Source organism: Diadema antillarum, unplaced genomic scaffold, assembly GCF_040938485.1.
Source record: "Diadema antillarum isolate AM-2024a unplaced genomic scaffold, OU_Dant_1.0 scf00000048, whole genome shotgun sequence".
NCBI classification, from domain to species: domain Eukaryota; kingdom Metazoa; phylum Echinodermata; class Echinoidea; order Diadematoida; family Diadematidae; genus Diadema; species Diadema antillarum.
Window position 1 is genome coordinate 87980 of NW_027270937.1, and position 25365 is coordinate 113344.

At 38.5% G+C, this 25365-nt stretch overlaps 1 protein-coding gene across 1 annotated transcript in view; it reads left to right on the top strand.

The window, feature by feature from the left end:
• Positions 1-9963: 9963 nt before the first annotated feature.
• The window catches only part of LOC139715428 (mediator of RNA polymerase II transcription subunit 14-like), a 47933-nt gene continuing 32531 nt past the window's right edge, over positions 9964-25365 (top strand). Inside the window, exons 1-13 of the mRNA XM_071627003.1 lie at positions 9964-10058; positions 14414-14785; positions 15608-15634; positions 15847-15952; positions 16848-16942; positions 17962-18170; positions 19012-19052; positions 19482-19569; positions 20080-20108; positions 20896-20974; positions 23245-23288; positions 23762-23850; positions 24765-24912. Coding sequence (XP_071483104.1) covers positions 14421-14785; positions 15608-15634; positions 15847-15952; positions 16848-16942; positions 17962-18170; positions 19012-19052; positions 19482-19569; positions 20080-20108; positions 20896-20974; positions 23245-23288; positions 23762-23850; positions 24765-24912 — 1320 coding nt within the window. The 5' untranslated portion in view covers positions 9964-10058; positions 14414-14420. The remainder of the gene's footprint in view (positions 10059-14413; positions 14786-15607; positions 15635-15846; positions 15953-16847; positions 16943-17961; positions 18171-19011; positions 19053-19481; positions 19570-20079; positions 20109-20895; positions 20975-23244; positions 23289-23761; positions 23851-24764; positions 24913-25365) is intronic.

The following is a 25365-nucleotide window of genomic DNA, read 5'->3' on the forward strand; positions in this document are numbered from 1 at the left end:
AGTAACCGATCCGTCACATCATCAGCTCCCATTCTTTGGAATAATTATGCGACCACCCAGTTCAAACCCCACAAAAATGTCGCAGATTTTGATTCTCTGTCATGAATCAAAATATGTCATCTTGCCACACGGGTTGACCGACTCAAATTTATCAAGTTTGTCTTACCTGCTGGAGAGGTTAATCTTTCCTTTACTTACTGTCAATATTTGGTTGCTTAAAACAAAATCGTAATCGAGATTTTCGTTTTTTTTTTCTAGACCATAATATTCCGGACAGGCGCTACTTTCACTGGAAAATAGAATATGATATTTCCATTGATACTTCTGCACAGCACTCTTAAGCGACTGATCCTTCAATTTAATTTTCTCCCCTTTCAGCGAAACTGCACCTCTTGAATGTCTCTTATTGCAATCAATTTTTGAATGGGTTAGAATGTTCTAATTCTAACAAGTTTTATCTCATTTTAAAGCTTCTTTTAAACCAGAAGAAAAGTGGAAATTCATTTTGGTCTACTTTTTGTGGGTATTAAGCTAGGCGATCGCATAATATGCATTTATGTATACGGGCCTCTTGACTATTCTTGATTACTCTTTGATTACACAGAACGGTCATCTTTATATGGCCGGGAGAGCTTTGCGGAAGTTTTGAAGTGTGGATATATAGGGCGGCCTTTTAGTATTTTACATGCCCAATATTGCACAGTAGGCTTATTTAAGTATCTTATGGAAAAGGTCCGATTTTACGGTAAAAGTGTAATTTATTGCACAGTATATGCCGTTCAATTTCAATTTTACTATCCGATTGAATTCTTAAATTCAATTCAATAATTCATTGATTGATATACAAAGTAACAATAATATGAACAGTGTATACATTGAATATCAATTTGATGTGAAAATCAAACTGCAGTACATGCATAGTGTATGACAATGATTGAATGATGCATGGTTATGGACACTACGGAACACAGCTTATTTTTGGGGTCCATTATAACAATGATGTCATCATGTACATAGCGATTAATACGTTTTAATCACACAGAGATAATTATATAAAAAAGGCTCACAACATAAACACTGAGGACGCAATGTAGACACTAGCTCTTTTCTTTTGATAATTAAAGAAATCCATATAAAGTTGAGAAGCTAGATTCCCTCTCATAAGATTCCTGCAAGTTTATAACAAATCAGGCCGTCTTAAAAATCCCCTTGCATCGCCTTTTGTTAGATGGAAATAAAGTAATTAAATTGAACTGCGTACCAAGGTTTCATACACAAAGATAAGAAAATAATGTTTTTGTCCACGATACAGTAACTACAATTTTCCCCTTTTATAATCATTGTTGATAGGCGCAATTCATGCATTCTTTCTAAAGACAGTGTAACCTTCTTCATGTGCTGACACATTTTACCCCAGCATCGGGGGAAGTTTATTCATAATTTTATGTTTATTGATTTCGTAAATTAAATGTATTGTGTTCATGTTTGCTGACTGCCAAAATTTACCAAAAATTGATAGAGAGTAAAGTTATTCTCAAAGAGAAAACGAAAAAAGTTGTTTCTATTTGTAAGATTGTTTTAAAAAATATATATAGAGAGATCCCCCTATATTCCCCCTGCCTACTGAAAGCAGTAAGCCAAATGCTCTTCCCTTTATAGAAAATGAAGATAAGCTGTGTGCCACGCATCACAGTGCACTACTGTATTCTCTGTTGTAATAGAAGGCTCTGTTGATAATGTTTCAACAGCGCCACCTTGTGGTACAATGTCATCAGCAGTGGAATAAAAATTTATTAAAGGGCTCACGTACGGGTAAATAATTCCCCATAAAGACGTGTGTTAAAATTAAAATTTTAAAAAATTCTGTAAAATAGCTGGGAGAAATGAGGTGCTTCATCTTCATTAACCTGGATAAGTGAGCTATACCCTGTCATCCATCAAGTTTCCAAGGCGGGTTCTCCAGCTCAAACTCTGTCCGCAAGGGTCCGCAAAGCCAGACCTTTACGAGTTCTTTTCACTCAAAAAAATCACCTATTTTCCGTACATGCACCCAATGAAATATATAGTCCCTTCAAATTCCATGAGATAAGCTTTCATCTTCAAACCAAAATGCAGTTTGTGAGGAATTCATACTCAATATCTGCAGCTATTCAGTTTTATGCCAAACTATTTTGGCATCTTTGGTACGAATTTGTGAAGGGGTCTGGGACATTCCATTTTATTTACAGGTGTGAGCCCTAAACCACACATTATAATGCTCTCTTGGAAATCTCAAGTTCTCAACTATATAGGCCTACTTGTGTGAAGTGTCCGACCTGAGATTTAAGCATTTATAAGCAAGAGTGAGCTAAGAAAGACCTAAGAAAACAGGTTGAATTCTCTTCACGAGTTTTCTTTCCATCGTTGTCTGTGTGTCAATCACAAGCATTATTGTTGTACATAGCAGTGATGGCTACGATACCGAAACTTGAAAGATTCATAACTTTTGATCGGATTTTTTCGATTTTCCTCAAACTTCAGTGTTCCACTGTAATATTTCGGCATTCATTCAGTCCACATAGTTAGATTTCATTCCCCTTTATAAATACATCACACATACAGCTACACTCGCCAATCACTGAGGTCAATGATTTGCTTGTCAGCAATTTTTTAATATATTTTTTTATTCTATTATTTGTTTTAGCTATACGTGAAAGAATTGTTATGTTGACTGCTGACCTATGTATCGCTGTTTGATAATTCATCACATCTGCTGTGATGACAAGTAAACCTGAATTGTGCAAACAGTAAACTAACTTTTATCCCGTTCGTTCATGATCAATATCAATTGTTGACGTAAATACGCAGTGTAAATCTATATAGCCTATATTATGTTTTAACCATATCAATACCATGAGAGTGAGTTTCGCACGCACGCTCATCCATCCAAACAGAAACACGCACGCACCCACGCACAAACACACACGCGATAAATACTTGGATTAGAGTTTTTAGCAAGGGAGCCAACAACAGGGAAAACAAATAGACATAAACAACAACAACAAATTTAGATTAGTAGCAGCTTTGAAATGAATTTCTTTCCATGATGCGAAAACCTATTTGCATGCTTGAAACTTTGATGCTGTTTTTTTTTAAATCCCCCCCCCCCCCAAGATCATGTTCTTTCTCTTGGGAAGAAATATTTAACTCTTTCAAATCAGTCTTTGCTACCATTTAAAAATGGTACCATGCTACCATTAAAAAATGCTACCATAATTTTTTTTTTCAATTAAACTGAAAAAAAAAAATGTTACACCTTTGGCAAAGATCCAACTGAAAATCGAGTTGGATATAGAATATGATGTGAAATAAAAATATCCCTGACTCTGAATTTTTCAGATAAATGTCCTTGGTTATTATCAATGCAGGTGTGCATAATATTATAAGCTTAACGTATATGGAAAATCACGCGGCGTAATCACGGTCTGCCTGTTGTATAGCTCATTAAACATAACTGAACTGAAAAATAATCGGGGTAAGTTGTGACACCTCGATAATACTGAACAACTTTAATCGGACAAGTTATGACTGTACGTTATGACAATGACCCATTAGGTCTACGTATTTAATAACTTTAAAAACGTGTGGTCAATGAAGATACCTCATTAACATCAGACGGTGCCATTCCCGCCGATAGACACCCCCAAAACACTTCTTTCAACCACGCACATCCTATTTATATATATATATCCACCATTAAATATTAAAGGAAAACATGGCCAAGAAATTCATATGGACTGTAGTGAAAACAGCAATATTAGTAGAACGCATCAATAAAAGTTTGAGGGAAATCGGGCAATATTCATTGACAAGTTATGCATTTTTAAATTTCCGGTGACGTCATTTGGATAGCAGCAAAAGAAAATATAAAGAAAATTCCACAAATTTTACTTCTCATGAAAAGTACACATTCCATCGACCTGTTACTGACTATGAAAGGTAATATCATTGTTCCCCCTTCTTCCTGAAAGAGACGTGTCAAGTGCAGCTGTACTTTCATTATGCTATAAAAGTGAAAATATGTTTAATATTCTTGATATTTTCTGTCTGTTGTTACCAACAATGACGTCATAAAGTGTAGTGGCCTCCTTATTCAGCGATGACGGCACCGAAACCTTAGGAATTCATAACTTTTGAATCAATCGCCCGATTTTCTTCAAAGTTCACTGATGTAGGCCTATTCTAATATTTCAATACATCAATTAATTGCTGCTTTCACTCAATCCTCATTTATTACAATATCGGGCTTTGGTTTCCTGTTTAACTGTAGAAGAATGATTTTAATGAAATAAAACAATATCGAGTATTTGAAAAATTTACTCAGAGGTGAAAATCGTGTTGTTGTTTTTTTAACCTAACTTTTTCGTGGGATCTTTATTCACGATCACTGCAGATTTCACACGCAGATAAACGTTTTTATATACCCTCTCTAAACTAATGTTTAGATTCATTGAGAGAATAACCATGTAACAAAGTACCCTGAAAACTACACCCGGTCCCCCCTAATGCCATCCTCAGCATACATGTCAGTATAACAATTGAAGGAATGTGTACTTTTCATTTTTGTTTAATGAAATTTTGTGGGAGTTTCCTATTTTCTATATAGGCCATATTATTGTTCCGGGTTATTGTCCTGCCATACACCTGAGGTGAATTCACGTATCTTAGTCTTCTCATCCAGCGATTGCCGTATACCGAGACCGGCAGAATCCATAACTTTTAAAAAGATTTTCCGATCTTCCTCAAACTTCACGCTTTTAATATTTATACATTCACTCAATCCACATGTTTATTTGGGTTTCAATTCTTTGAAAATCCCTCAATTTTATTCTACACCTTTAAGATGCATGCGATGGAGATCCTTCACTGCAAAAAGTCCGGTGTTAAATAGTGAACACCGAGCTGGTGTTAAATTTTCGGTGCTCATTTATGGTGTTAAATTAACACCTCCGGGTGTCATTTCCCAATTTTAAACTGTTTTTGAAGAGTTTCTTAGTAACTGCACTTCTTGTTGATTTTTAATTTAAACAAGACGATCAAGAATTTTACATTAAAATACTAGATTTTTGAAAAAATGTGAAAATAAATTTACACCAAAGTAACACCAGCTGGTGTGGTCTCTTATTGAAGTTGGACGGGTGTTAAACCATTGATATTAACACCAACAAATATCAAATCAACACCATGTGGTGTCATTTTTGAATTTACACCAGTACAGTGTCAAAATAACACCAGGTACAGTGTCAAATTAACACCACGAAGTGTCAGGTGAACACTTTTCAACACCATCACAGTGCATTTTTAACACCTGTGGGTGTGGTCCTTTATTGAAGTTTGATCGGTGTTAGATTTAACACCCGTGGTGTTAAATCTAACACCGATGTTTTTACAGTGTTTCTTCTTTTTTTTTCTTGACTAAACAGAATGATTGAACAGTTTGCTTCATAAGCAGGTACCGTTCATTGCGAGTGAAGAAGTGAAGAAATCCACTCAGAATAATTGTATCAATTTCATAAGAAAGAGAAAAAAAAATTCCTGCAGGACAGTGCATAAATAAATGATCAAATCAGATAAGAAATAAGGAACTTATGACATTATGAAATTTCGATCTTTTTTTTTTTCTTTTTTGAAAACACTTCTTGAACCGGCGTTATGAATATTCAAATCAACAAGACGATGATGTCATGCTCTCACAATTATTCATATCATAGGAGGCCTACAGAAATGACAAAAAATTCACATTTCATGGTAGCTGTTGTATAGGCCTGTGATAAAACTACAGCCTTCATATGCGCATAGAGACATTAATCTATTTTTGTGATATGCGCCACATAAATATGGTTTATTATTATTATTATTCAAACCACCAAAAATATTGAAAAGAACAAAATTTAGCTCTGATATATTTTGGTATGGGAATACACTTTTGTATTAGCTAATATTATATAATGTATATATATACATATATATATATATATATATATATACTAATATATATTTATATATATTCTAATCAAAATGTGAAAGTTCTGCGTCGGTGTGTAATAAATGGATATCAAGAGTAAAAACTTAGGAGCCAAATAAAAACACTGCAGGAGCAAAAAAAAAAAAAAAAAAAAAAATTGGCTCTTGCAGTGTTTGTATTTGACTCCTAAGTTTTTACTCTTGATGTATATGTTCCTGAATTTCATACATAGGCCTAAATGAAAAATTGTGAGGGTATAACAACATCAACCCGCTCATTTGAATGCTCATAAGGACTGGTCAAGAAATATTTTCCCCAAATTGTGAAATTTTAAAATGTCATATCTTCCATATTTCTGATCCAATTTTCGTCATTTTTGGAAGGTTCTGCAGGGATTTTGTTGTTGTTGTTGTTGTTGTTGCTCTTTCCTTTAACGTCGTGGAGTTAAGTTTTTTTTTGGGTGGACTGATCCTCTTTAAATCACAGAGAGAAGAATAATGTAGCGGCCCAGCTAGAAATGATATTAGCACAATTTGTAGCCCCTTCTGGTTCGGTGTAAAAATGGCAGAGGTAAAAATGGCAGAGGTAAAAATGGCAGAGGTAAAAATGGCAGGGGTAAAAATGGCAGAGGTAAAAATGGCAGAGGTAAAAATGGCAGAGGTAAAAATGGCAGAGGTAAAAATGGCAGGGGTAAAAATGGCAGGGGTAAAAATGGCAGAGGTAAAAATGGCAGAGGCAAAAATGGCAGAGGTAAAAATGGCAGGGGTAAAAATGGCAGGGGTAAAAATGGCAGGGGTAAAAATGGCAGGGGTAAAAATGGCAGGGGTAAAAATGGCAGGGGTAAAAATGGCAGGGGTAAAAATGGCAGGGGTAAAAATGGCAGGGGTAAAAATGGCAGAGGTAAAAATGGCAGAGGTAAAAATGGCAGAGGTAAAAATGGCAGGAGTAAAAATGGCAGAGGCAAAAATGGCAGAGGTAAAAATGGCAGGGGTAAAAATAGCAGAGGTAAATAATTATGTGGTAAAAATGTCAGAGGTAAAGTAGTCAGTGGTCGAAATGTCAGTGGTCAAAATGCTAGAGATAAAAATGCCATTGATAAAAATTTAGTCGTTGAAATGCAAGAGGACGAGGTAAAAGTGACAGAGATTTTTTTTTTCTTCATGTTTCTGACACCTTTCTCGCAATACGCGCCTTTCGTGCCTTCTCCTGAAATAAAGCACGGGGGAGACCGGGGAAAAATGGGACACGGGGAGAAATATGGGACACTCATGTAACTTGAAAAATGCTCGGCCAGTCAACAATCCAATTATATCAGTAAAAAGATGAGCGTCGGTACACCTGAAAATGGACATATTAAACACTATACAGCTCTACAGGTATCTTGTCAGTAAAATATCAAACTTACTTTAGATCTGGTAGGTCCTATACTATGTTAATACGTATTTTAAAGAGTGTGCACACTTCTGAAAATAAAATTGCTTCATAACAGACATGCAGGTATGAAAAATTGGCAGGGATCTTTTACTGTTTCTGTTACCACTGGGAGAAATTTAATAGGGCAGTGTTACATTTCTCCCCGCGGCACATGTAAAGAGAGTCTTGCAGAGCTTCAGCGATCCCTGTGTAAATTGAATCGCTATCATATGGTAGTCATAGGCGGTGATTTCAATCTACTTGGATGGGATTGGGTTGGATTTTCTTACTGTTGTTGTACAACGAGGGAACAACGTCATTTTCGGTGGCTGAATCTACCAATCTTTAGCAACACACCATGTTCATAACATAATGGAATCTGACTTTGGAGCAACAGCTAAATTTGAAAGGCATCAAACATTTACATTTTTTCGCCTGCGGATTCGTTCAACAATGATTGAAAGAAATCCCATGGCAAACTATCAGTTTTTACTCTCACTAGAACAGTTTATTGCTAAAGTTCGTCTCCAGTTTTAATAGGCATAAGTTTGTAAAGTGACCACAAAGTGTTCATTAAACTTCGAGATATTTGTTTTTGCGCCATGTGATACTTGAACAATGTAATGAAATATTTTGCAAGAGCTTATTTGTTTTTGCGCCATGTGATACTTGAACAATGTAATGAAATATTTTGCAAGACCTTACTTATGTCTGCCGATACATCTGCTGTAGTTTGTTTTTTTTTGCGTTTTGTATTTTTACTTCTATTATGTCGTGATCAGGCCTTGTGAGATAAATAGGCTCCTACGAAACCTGAATGTGAGAAAATGATATTGAACAGGTGAAAAATTAGCGGTTTGCTTCGACTATGTCTCCTTCACTTCTTTACACTAAACAGTTCGAAAAATGAAAAATAATGACAGTATACTAGCCTGGACGTGAGCGGAATTCGTTTGTGTAAGAGTGTGTATGTGAGAGTATGTATATCTGCGTATATGTTTATACCAAAAGTGGGTTCGTGTGTGTGTGTGTGTGTGTGTGTGTGTGTGTGTGTGTGTGATAACTTCATTGGGCGAAACAACGTAGGATTATACTGTTTAAGGGCTTTGCAGCATTGTTGGAACCCCCTTATAATGATAGATACTACTAATAATAGTAGTAGTAGTAGTAGTAATAATAATAATAATAATACTGAATAATAAATAATTTCCCATAGGCCTACTAGGCTCTTAGCTGGTTTATCATTTCTCAGGCTGCACACAGACAGATTACGCCACTGCACTTGAATCAAACTCAGAATAATGAGAGTGCTCTAATCTTTTGAAAACATAATTCAATCAATATTCTTCAAATCTGCAATTTGGATTTGATAATTCGATAAATACAGTATGCTCTGGCTAGATTATCATTCAAAACCTCTTCATACGTTTATATCTGACGAAATCGCACTCATTACTTCTGACATTTTACTTCTGCCATTTTTACCTCTGCCATTTTTACCTCTGCCATTTTTACCTCTGCCATTATTACCTCTGCCATTTTTACCTCTGCCATTTTTACCTCTGCCATTTTTACCCCTGCCATTTTTACCTATGCCATTTTTACCCCTGCCATTTTTACCTCTGCCATTATTACCTCTGCCATTTTTACCTCTGCCATTTTTACCTCTGCCATTTTTACCCCTGCCATTTTTACCCCTGCCATTTTTACCCATGCCATTTTTACCCCTGCCATTTTTACCCCTGCCATTTTTACCTCTGCCATTTTTACCTCTGCCATTTTTACCCCTGCTATTTTTACCTATGCCATTTTTACCCCTGCCATTTTTACCTATGCCATTATTACCTCTGCCATTTTTACCTCTGCCATTTTTACCTCTGCCATTTTTACCCCTGCCATTTTTACCTATGCCATTTTTACCCCTGCCATTTTTACCTATGCCATTTTTACCCCTGCCATTTTTACCCCTGCCATTTTTACCTCTGCCATTTTTACCTCTGCCATTTTTAACTCTGCCATTTTTACCCCTGCCATTTTTACCACTGCCATTTTTACCTCTGCCATTTTTACCTCTGCCATTTTTACCTCTGCCATTTTTACCCCTGCCATTTTTACCTCTGCCATTTTTACCCCTGTCATTTTTACCTCTGCCATTTTTACCCTGGCACCCCCCTTCTATGAGCCTTTGAAAGTGCTAGTACATGCTTTTGGTTCTGTAGTAAAATCCATGTTTTGAATGTTTATGTTTAACCTAGAGTATAATATACTGTGTGCACAGTATTATACTCTAGAGATGTTTGATGTAGCCCTACTGCTGCTGCTGCTGTACTCGTACATCACAAAATCTATATTGCCTTTAGATTAGCAACTCCGCTTTACTAGCTTTTTTTTCGGTGAAATGTTATTTCACGAACGAGGCTAGCTAGGCAAGTACAGTGCATGAGTGCATAGTATATCTGTGGTGCATACAGTACGTGACACACATGCACTCCATACATAGTGTACACGCACGTACACATATCAAATGAACACTACACATCACACACAAACGGGACGCTGTGAAACTACTTCGTCTGTGATACTTCGTCCGTGATGGCGGCCCACACATCGACGAAGAAATATCTGTAAAGTCATATTTGAGGTAAATAATGAACCATAGTCTTATACTTACAATCATTTTGGGCTTGTGTCTCGTCGTACACAATGTGAATCCTAATGTGAACATTCACTTCGATGATAGGAAGACAGCTACAGTGACGAAAGTTGATCGAAAGAGTGTACGAAAGAAGGGGGACCGTTCATAAACAACTGTCAACGGTCAACTGAGTCATAAAAAGTGTATTCACTACTGCACTGGAGTGTATGTTGAATGTAGTCCCTACAACAGTATGCATATGTGCAGTAGAAACAAATCTAACGTTAGGTTATCCTATTTTTACATGAATTGCTAATTAGAGTAGGATACTAGGTCCTAACTCAGTAGTATCAAGGAGGTACTAGTACCTCCTTGGTAGTATACAGTACAACAAGCATGCATGGTGGTGTTACCAGACAGCATAGTTGTGATAGTAATTCCGGAAGTGCACATTTCTGTGTAATGCCAATAAATAATGACATTCAAATACACAAACACACGTGTTTTAATGGGCGCTCTGCATCGGTTGATTAAAACTCGATTTTTGAAAAAAAAACAGATAGGCCCTAGGATTTTTTCTTCTTTTCATCATGGATAGTGGACATGTGTGTGTAACAAAAAATCACCGTGCAAAGTTGCGTCAATTTATACGTCAGATGTGAGATGAATAGAAGTGAATAGGGGGGCCTCATGAGGCATTCCCCCCGGGCCTCATGAGGCATGGGGGCGGTCCTCATGAGGCGGGGGGGCGGTCCTCATGGGGCGGGGCAGTCCTCGTACGCGGGAGCGGTCCTCATGAGCGGGTTTCCCGGACTGATACACAGCCCTGTCGCTGTACACAAGTGTTAAAGTCGACAGGGCTGTACGATGTGTGATACACATATCTACGAAACCCCATACACATATCTACTAAACCCCTCGAACACGGCCACACAACAACAAAACTGTTGAAAATTTGTAGATAATTGTACATTCTTATCACAAAATTTATGAATCACTCACGTGAATTGAGATGCTTGTTTGGACTATGGATATTATGAGCATGGTATTTCAGTCCATAGAGAGCCCTCACGCAACATACACTGAGCAAAAAGTCCTATCTTAACCCGGAATGCTGTGATCATCGCTGGACCATTCAAAATAAACCTTTCCCAGCTTTGAACGATGAAAATTGCGCTGCTAGAGTTTGTACGCCCGCGCAGTCGACAGCGCCCTCTTTGCCCAGTGCTGCACCGACATTTCGAATAATTTCTGCGATTTCTACGATTTCTGCGGTGTACATGATTAAAAAGGTGTAATTTTTGGTAAGTTGTAAATTGTGTATGTCAATATTAATACAGTTGAACCTCCCTTATCCGGCCTCCCTTTATCCGGATCTCTCTATTATACGGACGCAATCTCGCCATGATTTAAAAAAAAATATAATTACGGTAGGAAAGGGGGATTCCCAACTCCTTGAGAACTCCTACACAAACACACATGAATTACATATGCTTGATACATTTCTTAATAATTATTTAAGTAAATCATCCCAAGAATTTATAAAAGAAAATGATTTCATTCTTGCAAACACGAACCTCTAATTGGGGTCTGTTACTGAGTGTAACAATGAAAAGGTTGCAGTATACACATTACTACATGTGGTACTACACTGGGCTACATCAGTATAGTGAGGTGCGGCGTCTGGGGCCCGAATACCGTCACCCCGCTTAAAATTGTTTTAAGCGCACTAAGCAAAAATTTATGCCCGGGACTGTGTTCAGTACGCTTGAAACTTGGCAGGGCTACCACAACCAGGCAAATTTTGGTGAAAACCGAACAGTTTTTCGCGAAAATCTGAAATTTTTATCGGAATAGGAAACTACGTGTAAAGTATCACCACTGTCCCCGCACGCATCTTTTACGTGTATGTCTATGGGAGCATCACGGTCACCCGCACACGTCTTTTACGTGCTTTGTCTATGGGAGCGCAGGTGACGAGTTGCGGGCCCCTTCCCTAGCGCGCAACTTTTTCGCATCGTTCGCGTTTGACGACGATAGCTGCAAATTTTCGATATCGATCAGTGAGCTTGTGATTCCATTGGAAATTTCAGCATTTTTCCTGTATGTGAGATGAATTTCAAAGAATTTCAGTGGCGAAATGTGATTCAAATATGCGCAAACATTAACTATGACGAGGTGCGGGTCACCCAAGTATACATGTAGCATTGAGTCTCCCATATCCGGCCAAATCCCTTATCCGGATGAGCCCCGGTCCCGACTTGTCCGGATACGAGAGGTTCAACTGTAGCTGAAAATGGTAGCTAAAGAGATAAAGTTTTCAGCTTATGTAGTCTTAGTAACAAATATGGTGCAGTAAATTCAAAATCGAGTCAGCGCCCCGGAATCCTGAGATTACGTAGTGTCCACACCGTACAGCCCTGTCGCGACTTACACTTGTATGTACAGCGACAGGGCTGTGTATAGTTGCGCTTCACAGAGCGTTGTATGGACTGAAATCGCAAAAAGGCAGTGACAGTGTATACAACTAAGTTACACGTGTGTGTCTTTACCATCCAGCCACACGAGTGTGGTTGTAGCCATGGCCCGAGTCGCTGGATACAGCCACACTTGTACTCGTGCATACTGTAGAGATATCCACACTGACCACAGTACACAGAGACGTGCTGTGGAACCTGCCGCACCATTGGCTACATGAACTCCACACAACCAGCTTGCTCGCAAAGCGATGAAAGTTTTAATTTCATACCTTCTGGTGTTATTTTCTCACAAATACTTTTTTTTTGCTCCATTCTCATTGTATTTGGGCAATACGATGGGTTTAAAATCAATAGCAAAGTCACAATTGTCGCTAAATTGGGGGACTTATCGGATTAACATTGCTAGTGTTTGTGGTAGGCCCTACATCGTGACTTGGGGTCCTAGCGATCGCTCAAGCAAGTGCCGCTCTGGAAATAGCCTAGTTTTCCTTAACTTCTAAATTGCTGAATTTTCTTAAAAGGGTTTAAATTCATTCTTTTCATCTTATCTCATCGTTTTTTCCGTCTTGTTACAAACGTTCATCTGTTTTAATTATCAGTTTTCTGTCAAAGATCTTACTTCCATTCTGACTCTACAATCAATCAATCGTGCCCCAGCACAACCCCGCGTGCTCTGAGCGCGAGCACAAGGCTCGCAGCGCTGCTAGCTAGTGGCTGCGATCGCAAGTACTCGTTCACGTTCACATGTCTTGCTCACTCGCATGCAGCGTGAAGGCGAAGCCTCGATACAGCTACAGCCCAACAATGCATCCTGATCAATTGTATCTAAAGTCCCAAATCAAATGTAACTTTGCTATTGATTTTAAATTCATCTTATCGAATAAAGAAAATGAGAATAGAGTTAAAAAATGTTTAAAAAATAAAGTTGTTTAGATGGTGAAATAATATCAAATGAGGTACGTTATTTACTTCATCGCTTTACGGTGGTACACTGCGTGTTGATGTGGCCACACATAGGACCTACGCAATTGCGATATCAAGCTTCTCCGCGTGTGTGGATATGGTACAGTACACATGAGTGTGGCTGTATCCCGCGACTCGGGGGCCATGGCTACAACCACATTCCTGTGGCTAGATGGTAAAGACACGCGCCTGTGGTTGTATACACTGCCTTGCAAAAAAGCGACACAAAAATTTAAAAACGCTAGGAAATTCACATTTCACCTCAGATTTAGAAGGAGATGTCAATTTATCACAAGATTTTATCGCGTGAACTGTTCGAAATATTCAAGTTAGACATTTTACCATAAAATATGAAATTTGAGCCTCATTTGCCGATTTTTTCTATATGTCGTCCGCTCGGTAAGATGCAGTGAGAGTGTACAGTGAATCGCGGGTATGAATTGTGATTCTGGTACAAGGACAATATACGAAAGATGTCGATTATTTCATTACCAAAATTGTGTCTGGAATTAGCGATTTTACACTGCGCTACTTAAAGACAACTTTTTGGAGAGGGGTTTATTTGAAGTGTATTTTTCAAAATTCGGAATGAATACTTCTCATAATTTTGCTGAATTTGTAATTTTCAGGACTTTGTGAATAGCTGGTGCTATTTTTGGCCAAAATTTCATTCTCTGAGTAAGGAATATAGGAGCCACAAAAAAAAAAAAAAACGGGCGGTAATACAATCCACTCTCCCATGTAGACCGTACTCTGCATGTGTTCAAAAGTTTTGATGAATTAGGCTCACAAGTCGACTGCAAGTTTGTAGCATCACGCCATAGTGATGTTCCCATCTCAATTATGTGTTTAGTTTTTCTTTGTATTTTGTCTGAATGTTTGGTGCTTTATACCCCGGTATACCTTTTTCTGTCGTAGACAAATAATGTCACTGACACCTGGGGCAGTGGTGCACGGTCAAACAATACCCACCCAGGGCGCAGCAGCAGGTACAGCAGGGTTGCCCATGCCGGGAGTACAGAACCCCACCCCTGTGGCCGGGATGCCTGCAGTTCAGGGAGGAGGAGCAGGAGGGGCAGGAGGAGGAGGAGGAGGAGGAGGAGGAGGAGGAGGAGGGGGTGGAGGAGGAATGCAGCAGATGGTTGCTGTGCAACAGGGCCCAGCAGGTGGGACAGCGGCTGGAGGAGGTGGAGGAGGAGCAGGAGGAAATGGTGCCAGCATCTCCCTGGGTCTCTTGCTGGAGCACCTAGTGCAGAAGACTTACCACGAGTTGACTGTTTTGGCTGAATTGTGAGTTGCGACTGGTAGCATTTTCTCAGAGGCTCTCTCACTGTAGTAATTGCATGCAAAACGGGCAAAGGGTAGTCATGTGAGATTGAGTTAGACGCAAGTCCCATTGCATACAGGGCTTTTTGGAAATATCCCATTTTCTTTACTTACACCTTTGAGTTACTTCACTTTGCTACCAGCATTGACAGTAAATGTCACAAGTCAGGAGGTAGAGAGATCCACTTAGTCTCTGAATAGCACAGTCAGTAGATGTCTAATTTTGCTAATTTCTTGTTAAAGGTCCGGTTTACAATGTACCTTTGGGAGAAGTGATTTAAGAAATGTTCAAGATATCACGTTTGATGCATATGTTGTAGGTCTGTTGTGTCACAAAACATCCAGCCATATAACATTTTTGCAATAAAGCCTAAAATATATAAAGGATATATCAGTGTTTTTCTCAATAAACTGTAACGGTAGGCTGTTTAGTCTGGAAACATTCTTATTATAACTATTGTTCACATTTTAGAACTATTTTAAAGCATTAATGCTGGGTTTTTGTTAAAACTATTGTTCACATTTTGTGTATTTAACAACACTTAACATCGATTATGCGGATTCAAATTTTTACAGTGGTTGTTTCTATTGCTGACTCACATTTTAGAACTATTTTAAAGCACTAATGCTGGGTTTTTTCATCTGCAAATGGTAAATTATGCCTTTAATGCAGAGAGATATGTTTGTGCAATGATTTAATTCTCAAGACTGTATAATCTAGTAAATTTCTTGCCCTTCTGACAAAAATGTTTGTGTAACTAAATCCATGTATTCTTTATCTTTCAGACTACCAAGGAGACTGGACATGGAGAAGTGAGTACTCTGTATATGATCTTGTATTTGTGACAGTAACTAGCATGAATCAGTGATTGAGTCTGATACAGTCCCAGTTACAACTCACCAAATGCTGCCCTTTTTACTCCATATTTTTGTTAGTTTGGTATTGTAAAGTTTCTTTCTCATTTCCAGTGTGAAAGAGTCATTGGCATGATGCCATTTCCTGCCAATCATTTCTCTTGTTCTAGGAAAATTGAGATTGTCAAGTTTGCGCAGAGCACCAGACAGACCTTCATCAGACTTCTGGCCTTGGTAAAGTGGGCTGGGAGTGCAGCAAAAGTGGACAAATGTGCGGTATGTAAACACAAGTGTGCAGTGTTTGAACAGTACCACCCATAGTTGCTATAATAAAAGCATGTCAAGTAACTTATGGGTCCATACCATTTAACTGAAATCTTACTGGATATGGAAGTCATGTGAGAATATAGTGGCAAGCCAAGGGGAAGAGCTTCCTCGTTAAAAAGCTTGCTATGATCACAAGAAACCATGGCACATCATTTTATCTAATACAATCAGGTACAAAGTACAAAAGTTCCAGAGTTGATGCAACATTAAGAGTAGACTTGTAATAATAGCGGTCAAGATTTACGAGCTTGAAACTTTTGAGAGACTAGAGAGAATTACAATGTGTACATCTGTAGACCAGCTAGTTCACTGCTTATATCTTGTAGAGAAAGGCTTGATTTTTCATAGATGTTGAACTTGTTTTGATTTGATGTGAGATGCTGAAAGCATATTTGTGAAAATCAATATTTAGGTTCATTGAGTCTGATGTAGATATTGACTGGTAGAAGCCTTGCAATGTGATCTTATTTAGGATATCAATATACCTTTATGTTACTTCACATCTGATTTATTTTGCCCTGAACCAAGTCTGTGCGAATAGATTTTCACTCCATTTTGTGATCTCAAAAAGCTAGTTGTCTTTCATTGTTTGTAGTCGTTAGTTTTGTCCAGAAGAGATGGAGTCACATGATTTTTTTTTTTTTTTTTTTTTTGCGTATGGTGTTGGCAATCTTCCGGGGATTTATAATTTATCATCCCTAGATCAGGCTCGTAGGGATCCGGTAAAAGGGTAAATATTGTTCCAGTGAAAGTACTTTATATATTGTTCCAGTGAATGTACTTTATGATGTAATGCCAGTAGTGTTGTACTAGCGTGGATGTGTGTACATTGTTTGTTCTGTAGGCAATCTCATCCTTCCTGGACCAGCAGTCACTCCTCTTTGTGGACACAGCGGACATGTTGGCCAGGATGGCACGAGAGAACCTCCTTCATGCACGGTAAGTTAATGATCTCACCCTCTCCGTCTCTTCTTATGGTCCATGATTTTGTGCCAGGCAGAATGGTACAGTATACATCATATATTTTGCTGGGCTCTTGTTTTCGCCTTCACAAATTTCGCAAGTCAAGTGCAATTTGCAAATGTAAGAACATGCAGAAGTATTAACCCTGATCCCAACATGAAAATGATGTGCATGCGTACAAAGTTTGTGTACGTGTAGTATTGAATACGCAATATACAGTACAATTGTATGTGAACATGGTGCGTGGTAATACCTGTACTCCACAATCGCAAATCTAATCACTCACAAAGTTGTCAGAAGTCCTGACTCGCCAAAAAGTTTGACTTGCTAAGTACAAATGGCATATATTATGGTTTCCCAGCAATGTGGTTCATCTTGTTCATTTTGTTTTGTTGTTGCCTACCCCATGCAGCAACGTTGGCATTGTGCAGAGACATTTCAGCATTCAGTATCTAGCTGTCTCCATCCTATCTGGGTCTCATTGCATATGTCTGTATACTGTGTGTCTTTCTGTGTATCTGTCTGTCTATCTTTAAATCTATGATCTGTCTATCCATCCATTTTTCAGTCTACCTCGCCATCTATCTTTTCAATTTATATGCCCGCTTTATATGCCAACATGTGTAGCAAGCCTAATTTTTCACGTAACAAGACTTCTCAACAATTTCGTGAGTGGTTAAATTCATGATCGTGGAGTACGGCAATGGACAGAGAATATTATGTGTCATGTCCCATTCATGTCTTTATCTCAGTTAATATTTTCGCATGTTTAAAATTCACAAGTAGTACCCGACTCGCGAAAAGCAAAGATAAAAACCCTGCAAAATATATAGATATTGCAGTAACTGATTGTGACTGACTGAGAAAATGTCTGCAAGTCATATTTTTTTTTCCATGTGTACAGCATGTATAGTATTTCCTCAATGTTTAAACTGCGTAAAAGTCTATTCTTATGCAAATGCCCATGTCTTGGTCTTTGGTCTGCCGATCCGTAGGCTGCCCAACTTCTGTCTGCCTCATGCTGTGGATGTGCTGACGATGCGGCAGTACAAGCGCATGCCGGCTTGTATCAAGGAGCGCATCGTCCCGCCGGACCCGATCACCACGTCGGAGAAGGCCACGGTCCTCCACCGCCTCGACCAGATCATCCAGCACCGGCTGGTCACCAGCGAGCTCCCGCCCCAGCTGGCCAACTTGACCATCGGTGAGTCTGCTCGTTACTACGACCATTTCCTGGCTTACTTACGCCATGTATCAAACAATGTCCGTATTAAGTTAAAGGTTGGCAGTAGAAAGAGAAGAAATACCCTGAAACTCCAGCTTTGCATGTTTAATAGCAAAAAGATTCAACTCTTTGACAGTCATAATCACCTATTAGCATGGTACTCATAAAAATGTATGCTATTAAGCTTCATTTTAGTTATATAAACAGACAAAAAATTGAATAATCCCTGAATGGAGAAGAGACTGACTGTTTTGTAACTATGACCTGTTTAACCTTGATTTCACAACTGAGTTGGTAGCTTAACATCACAGAGCATAAATGTGAAATAGTTGCATAAGACACACCCAGTTGTAATATATTCATTGGGAAAGCATACCTTCAGTTTGTTATAGTTGTTGGTGTTGTTGTTGTTGTTGCAATTTTTCATTTCTTAAATGTCAAAATGTTGATCCCATTAGCATACTAGTATATGAAGGCAAAACAAATACCTACCAAAACCTCATACATAATAAAAGCACTGTAAAGAAGGCAACGAAAGTGTTAGAAAAAGATAGCAAAAGCAGAATTATCGTGACAAATATTGGGGGTATACTCTCTGCTTTTTAGGATTAAGGGGGTTTATTACAAAGGTTTGATGACTATTATTCAGTTGTGTTGTTTTCTACTTGATACTTTTCAACCAATATTCACTTATGGAGTCATTGTAACAATGTGAGAAGATGTGATTTATAGTCATATTTAGTTATGATTTTGTAAACTGATACTGACAACTGAATGTGAATTCAAATGATGGAAATTCAATTATGTTTTGTGTTCACAGAGGACGGACGAGTCAAGTTCCGAGTACCACAGGAATTTGAGGTAAGATGACCTGCATTGCCAGTCATATTTTCATTAAAGGAGAGGCGCTCACCTCATGCATTGACAGTTTATTGTTGCATGTTGTTACTTTTATTGTTGGTAGTTTAGCAGTGATGATGTAGGGCACTGCAGTTGTTTTGTTAAAGAGTTGAAGGTGAGGTCGTATTCAAAAAGTCACTATTTGTGCAGGAGCATGAGAAATTTTAGATATTACCTCATCAAATGTGATGTTGTTCTGGTATGCAGAGGCATATTGTTTGGCAGTGGGATGTTGCATATTGTGACTTGTCCTTTCTTTAAAGGAGGTATAGATTATGTATGACACAATAAAGTCTCTTTTGATTGGAATGTGGTAAATAAGTTGCTGAGTGTAAATGTTACAACCATGATTATCAGTACAAGTGTATTAACATTTCTTACCCTGACCAGGTGACGTTAACCCTGATGGAAGATAATCGCACCATTCCATGGAGGCTTCTCAACATTGAAATCTTGGTCCAAGATCCCGAGACTGGAGGTAAGTGTGAACAAGGGGTGGATGGATTTGTAGACCCTCCTTGCAGGAGAGTGCATATGTGATTAAAAGAAGAAGAAGAAGAAGAAAATACTTGTCCATGCTAGATATTGCAGGGATAAGTTCATTTCACAGGGTTTGCAAAATAATTGGTATTTTTTGCAATAATTTTGGACTGCAAAAAGATTTCATGTTGAAAATTTTTTGACTTCTGTCTTTCACACCTGGCATGGATTTTAAGACCCTATCTGCAAAAATGGGGTGGGGGTACCATTGTGGAGATATCACATATTGGTGACCAATCATGCCACACACACACACACACACACACACTCACAAAAGAGAATGGCCAAGGTCGGGTGGGGGGGAGGTGTAAATGTATCAGTGGGCTGTATGGCATTGTACGTAAATGTGTAAGATACTGTTTTGCTAAAAGAAAGAAAAATGCTTTTTTGAACTCAGTTGCATGTGTCTAACTTCAGTTCATTTCTCTGTTGTTTTCCAAATTGACAGATGGCAAGAGTCTTGTTCACCCACTTCAGGTAATGATCTTTATCTTATTCACATTTTCTACCATTAATATTTTTTGCTGTCTTACAATAAAATACTTTATTTCTAAATCTCCCTGGAGCTGCACCAGTGTAAAATACTACATGTATCTGCAGATGCAATGTAATCATTATAGCGCATGTGGTTGTTTTGATTAGAACAGTTTACAAGATTTGACTGGCACCTTCTGTTGCATTGAAGAATTTGGGTTATCCGAGTGAGAAGTAACGTAATTACAGCAGGAGAAATGGTGTGAATTGTTGGGTTACTCTTGTTAGCATGTCTGTTGAAGGTGAATTCTGGACCAGTCAAACATTAGCCTGAAAAGAAAAAGTAAAATTTTGGATGCACGCCAGTGAACATTTAATCGAAATCGGATAAGAATTAGGTAAGTTATGAAATTACCAAGTTTCACTAATTTCATGGACACTTTCTGAGCTGTCACTCAGTGTGAATATGCAATTAGTGAGTCAATGATGTCATATTGATGATGTTAATGTTGATGATGTCAAATATATATTGCTTGTACAATGTAGCTTCTTTTTTTCTCTCAATTAATGATGCAGTTCACCTGTAAGGAAGAAAAATGTGGTTGTTACACATAACTTTCTAGGAAATTTATAGTAGCTGTAAAGCAGGGTGTTTGGCCAGGTAATGTAGTTTAATACTGAAGGCAAGTAGCTGCTGTTGATATGGTTGATTGTATGCGATATGAGAGAGTGAGGGCTTGGAATATAAGGATACAACTGATTTTTTCCACTTCTTGCTGTTATCTTGCAGGTGAACTACATCCACCAGCTTGTTCAGTCCAGACTCTTTGGAGATAACAAACCTCTTGTGGACATGTACAATGTGCTCCGTATCCTTTTTCAAGATTCATCATGCTTTTGTCGTTGTTGTTCACTTACCCACATCCTTTTACAACATTTTAATTACATCTGCTACAGCGTAGGACATTCTGTGGTAGCCTCATATTGACACCTCTGCAGTATCATCAGGGATGTGAGGGTTCAGAGTTTAATCTGATTTCAGATTTTCATATTCTGCCTAAAAACCCACTTTCCAGACATTTTGGCAATTCAAATGCATTGAAATGTTCACAGTTTAATGCACTTCAGATCAGACTCTCTTTCATAAGTTTCAAATTAATTAAGATTTTTCCCGCCCTGCAAGTCCCATCACACCCCTGTGCTATGATGACAGTGTTGTGTTATGCCATCATATAAGAGCGTGCATGATTCTCAGTTGCAGCTCTCAAAAGGGAATACCTCCATATGGCGCAGTGATGTAGTTACTAATGCAGGTGTAGTCTCACTACAAGTTCCATCCTGATAATTGTTTCCATGATGAGAGACATCATATGTGACCGTGCATCACCAAACCAACAAAAAGTTGCACGCCCTGATTTTATGTGATGACTCAAAATAGGTAAAATGGGTCAATTTGGTCAATCTTGAGTTTTTAAAAAAAATATTTTCTTCTTATCTTCTTCTACATTGTTCTTCAGCTTGAGATCACAAAATGAATGGGAAATAGTGTTTTTAGCAATTTTTCTGGTACACTTTCTTGTAAAATGGTGCATTAGGTTTGTCTCAGAGGCCCTTTTTCATATCTTAAAAACCCTTCACACACTCTTCACTTTCAACTCTATTAACTTTTGAAAGGATGATGCTACTGCTTTGAAATTGGTATTATGGATAGAATGTGTTGATAGAGCAGGCTTGATTTCAGCTTAATCTGATAATCCCTGCATTTTTGTTGCTATGGAGTTTGACTTCCTGTTTTTTGTCCCATTCATGGCACAGGGCATGGCTTGGGAAGATTAAGCACTTGAATAGACCCTATACTTCACAGCCTCTTTTCTCAGTACACTTGCAAAGTGTGTGCTTTCTTTCCAATGTTTAGATTGGTTAGTAGAATCCATTTGAATTCAAGATATACATCATGTTAAAGCTTAAATTATGCTCTTTTAGAATCAGCTCTTAACTAAAAATTCATATCTGAAGACTTTTTTATTATGCCTCCGCAACGAAGTGGCCGGAGGCATTATGTTTTCGGGTCGTCCGTCCGTCTGTCCGTCCGTCCGTCCGTCCGTCCGTCCGTACGTCCGTACGTCCGTACGTCCGTCCGTCCCGTTTTGTTTTTGTCGATATCTCAAGAACCGTGTGGTGGTTTTACATCAAACTTGGTATGAGGGTATATCCTTGGGGGATAATACTTTGTGTGGATTTTAGGGTCACAGGGTCAAAGGTCAAAGGTCATTGCAGGTTATTTTGTGAAAAAAAAATTGAAATTTCATGTTTTTCTCCATATCTCGCAAATGGTTCAAGGTATCTTCATGGAACTTAGTATATACAATGTATGCTTGTACCGATGGGCAGTGATTATCTAGGGAAGTTGGGGGTCATGGGTCAAAGGTCAGGGGGTCAAAGGTCAAGGTCAACTCCTCAAAATATCACTACTTTCCTTAAAATGCAATATGCCTGAAGGTTGTTTTTTTTTTTAACTTGATGTATGGCATGTATTACCAAATATATATTTTTGGGGAAGTTTCTTGCCAAAAGGTCAAAGGTCAAAAGGTAAAAGGTCAAGTGAAAGTGCTAAATTGCACTTTTTCCTCCATATCTCGAAAGTAACTCAAGGTATCATCATGAAACTTACATATCTATGCATGTTCAACCTAACAGTGATTCTCTTTGGAACTGTGAGGTCAAAGGTCAAAGGCCAGGTTTAGATAATGCTATTTTCCCATTTGATACTGAAATTATACTTTTTCTCAATACCTTGACAATTACTCAATGCATAAACTTATAAAAGGGTCAAAAGTCAAGTAAAAATCATCAGTTCCCAAAATACCTGCACTCTGACATTTTAATCATTCATCCAATTGAACCTAGTTCTAGGAAAGTGAACATTCAGCACATTTGTGTCGAACTTGTCATTTTAATATTTTGCCAATTGTGTGAAACTGTCATCACACATTGTTAAGACATTGTACTATAGACCTATTAGGAGAACCATGCATTATGGCGGAGGCATATCAGTAGCCGTAGCGATATATCTAGTTGCTTCTGTGATGCAGTGTCACATATTGTAATCAAATCTTTTACCTTAACTAAACACTCTCAGATACATTTTGTCAGTCTTTGCAGCTGGAAGTGTTGTATTCACAGGTGAGAAAAGGAAAGAACTTTTGAAGAGCAAACAAAACTGATATGAGATGCATGTGCTGTCTTGAGAGTCAACATTTGATGGAGAAGTGTTGGATCTAAGTACATTGCATGGAAATTGATGCAGCCAGTGTTTAGATGGAACATATTTTATGTTTCTGACATTATGAGAGCCACAAAAATAAATTGTCCTGTTGAATTAAAAACTTTTTGTGTTTTATGAGGTCACGCAAAACAGCACTCTTGAAATTCTCTGCATTAAAGGTTGCGAGGGGTTTCCGGTGAATGTCTTTTGTTATTGGCTTGTTGAAACTGTATTGATATGTCTTCTTTTATTTTCCATTTTGAAGATTGCATTACCAGACATGTATAACAAATCTGGTCTGTAAGCTGTGTAGTCTAAATATGCACATCGCCATGGAAACAGCTCTTTTTTTGTGTGGTGTTGACGCAAGTTTTCTTGTGATTTGTCACAGGTGCAGCGACTGATCACGGAGAGGTGGGGGGAACATGTGATGATCGACAAATACACAGCTGGGGAAAGACTAGTCATCTCATATTGGAGGTAAAACTTCAAGAATTGGGTGATAGAGGGCGGATGAATTTATCAAAAGGATGTAAGTGGTAGTGGTAGTGGTCGTGGTAGTGGTAGTGAAAGTGGTAGCGGTAGTGGTGGTAGTAGTAGTGGTAGTGGTAGTGGAAGTGGTAATTGTAGCTGTAGTGGTAATTGTAGCTGTAATGGTAGCGGTAGCAGTAGTGGTGGTAGTTGTGTTAGTGGTAGTGGTGATGATGTTGGTGGTAGTGATGCTTGTTTTGGTGTGAGTAGTAGTGTTGTTTGTTGCAGCAATAGTGGTAGTGTTGGTGGTAGTGATGGTGGCATTAGTGGTGTTGGTGATAGTGCTGATAAATGTGATGGTGATGTTGGCGAAATACCCTGGAAGAAGATAGCCCTCTTTTGTTGCTTCTCTCTGATGTGTCACAAACCTCACAAAAAGTCTTGTGGGGCAAGTTCGTGATGGGTCTGAAAATATATAGTTTTGAGTCAACTTTTTCAATTTACAGGGTAGTATTTTTCTGAAGGAAATATCCTGCTTATGTAAAGCTGAAGTTTGAAAGCATAAAATGAGGATTAAACAAAAGGTGCATGCAAGAAGCAGGGGGTTAAGGTCAAGATGGGTTAAATGGTGGCTTCCTGAAGAAGTAAAGTTTTTTGCCATTGGTCTATTCAAGCTGTGGCCAATTAATTGTGCAATTTTAGCAGAAGACAATGATGAAGGTGATGACAATAACAATGGATTAATTGGATGTATCGACAGATTTACTCTGCTTTATGAATTTACCCTCTTCATTGCCTTCTTTACCCCATGGGAACAAAAAAAATGATTTTTATAACCATCACATTCTGTTCTTGATTATTATCATTTGCTAGTGGCTTTGTAACCTGCCTCTCCTTCCTTCAAACTCTCCTCCCCCTCCAAGATCCCAGAGTTTACATACGTCCAAGCAGCCAGAGTTCTACAAACTCTCGGTGACGATAGACGACGATGATGTGGCCAAGCCGCTCCAGGTCTTGCACGACCCCCCTCTGGAAATGGTAGATGCCAAGCAGGTCAACCAGGCCATCAGGGTAAGATGAATGTCGTAACAGAGAGGCTTTAACGTTCTGGCCTATCCATTTGTCTGCTTACACAGTCTTCCCAGCCCACAAGTACCTCACCCATTATCATCATGTGTATATAAAACAACAACAACAACAACACAGAGTTCAGTTGCATTATGCCCTGAATGATTAGGAACTTAGTCCCACCTATGCACATGGGAATTTTTGTGTACCGGTAGTTTCAAGAGGCGAAATATTCAGCCAAGTATGTGAGTAATTGCACTATTGTAAATGCCCTCAAAGGCTGCAGGCATGGTCTCGTGTGGGTGACCCCAAAGTATTTTAGATGTTTAATCAACTGTTGTGTTGGTTATGCAAGCAGATGGCAAAAACTCTTTTAACCCCAAATGTGCTGTTCATTATATGACAAGCTGTTATGCTTGCTTTCTTTCAGCCAGGTACATTAAAGCGGTAAAACTA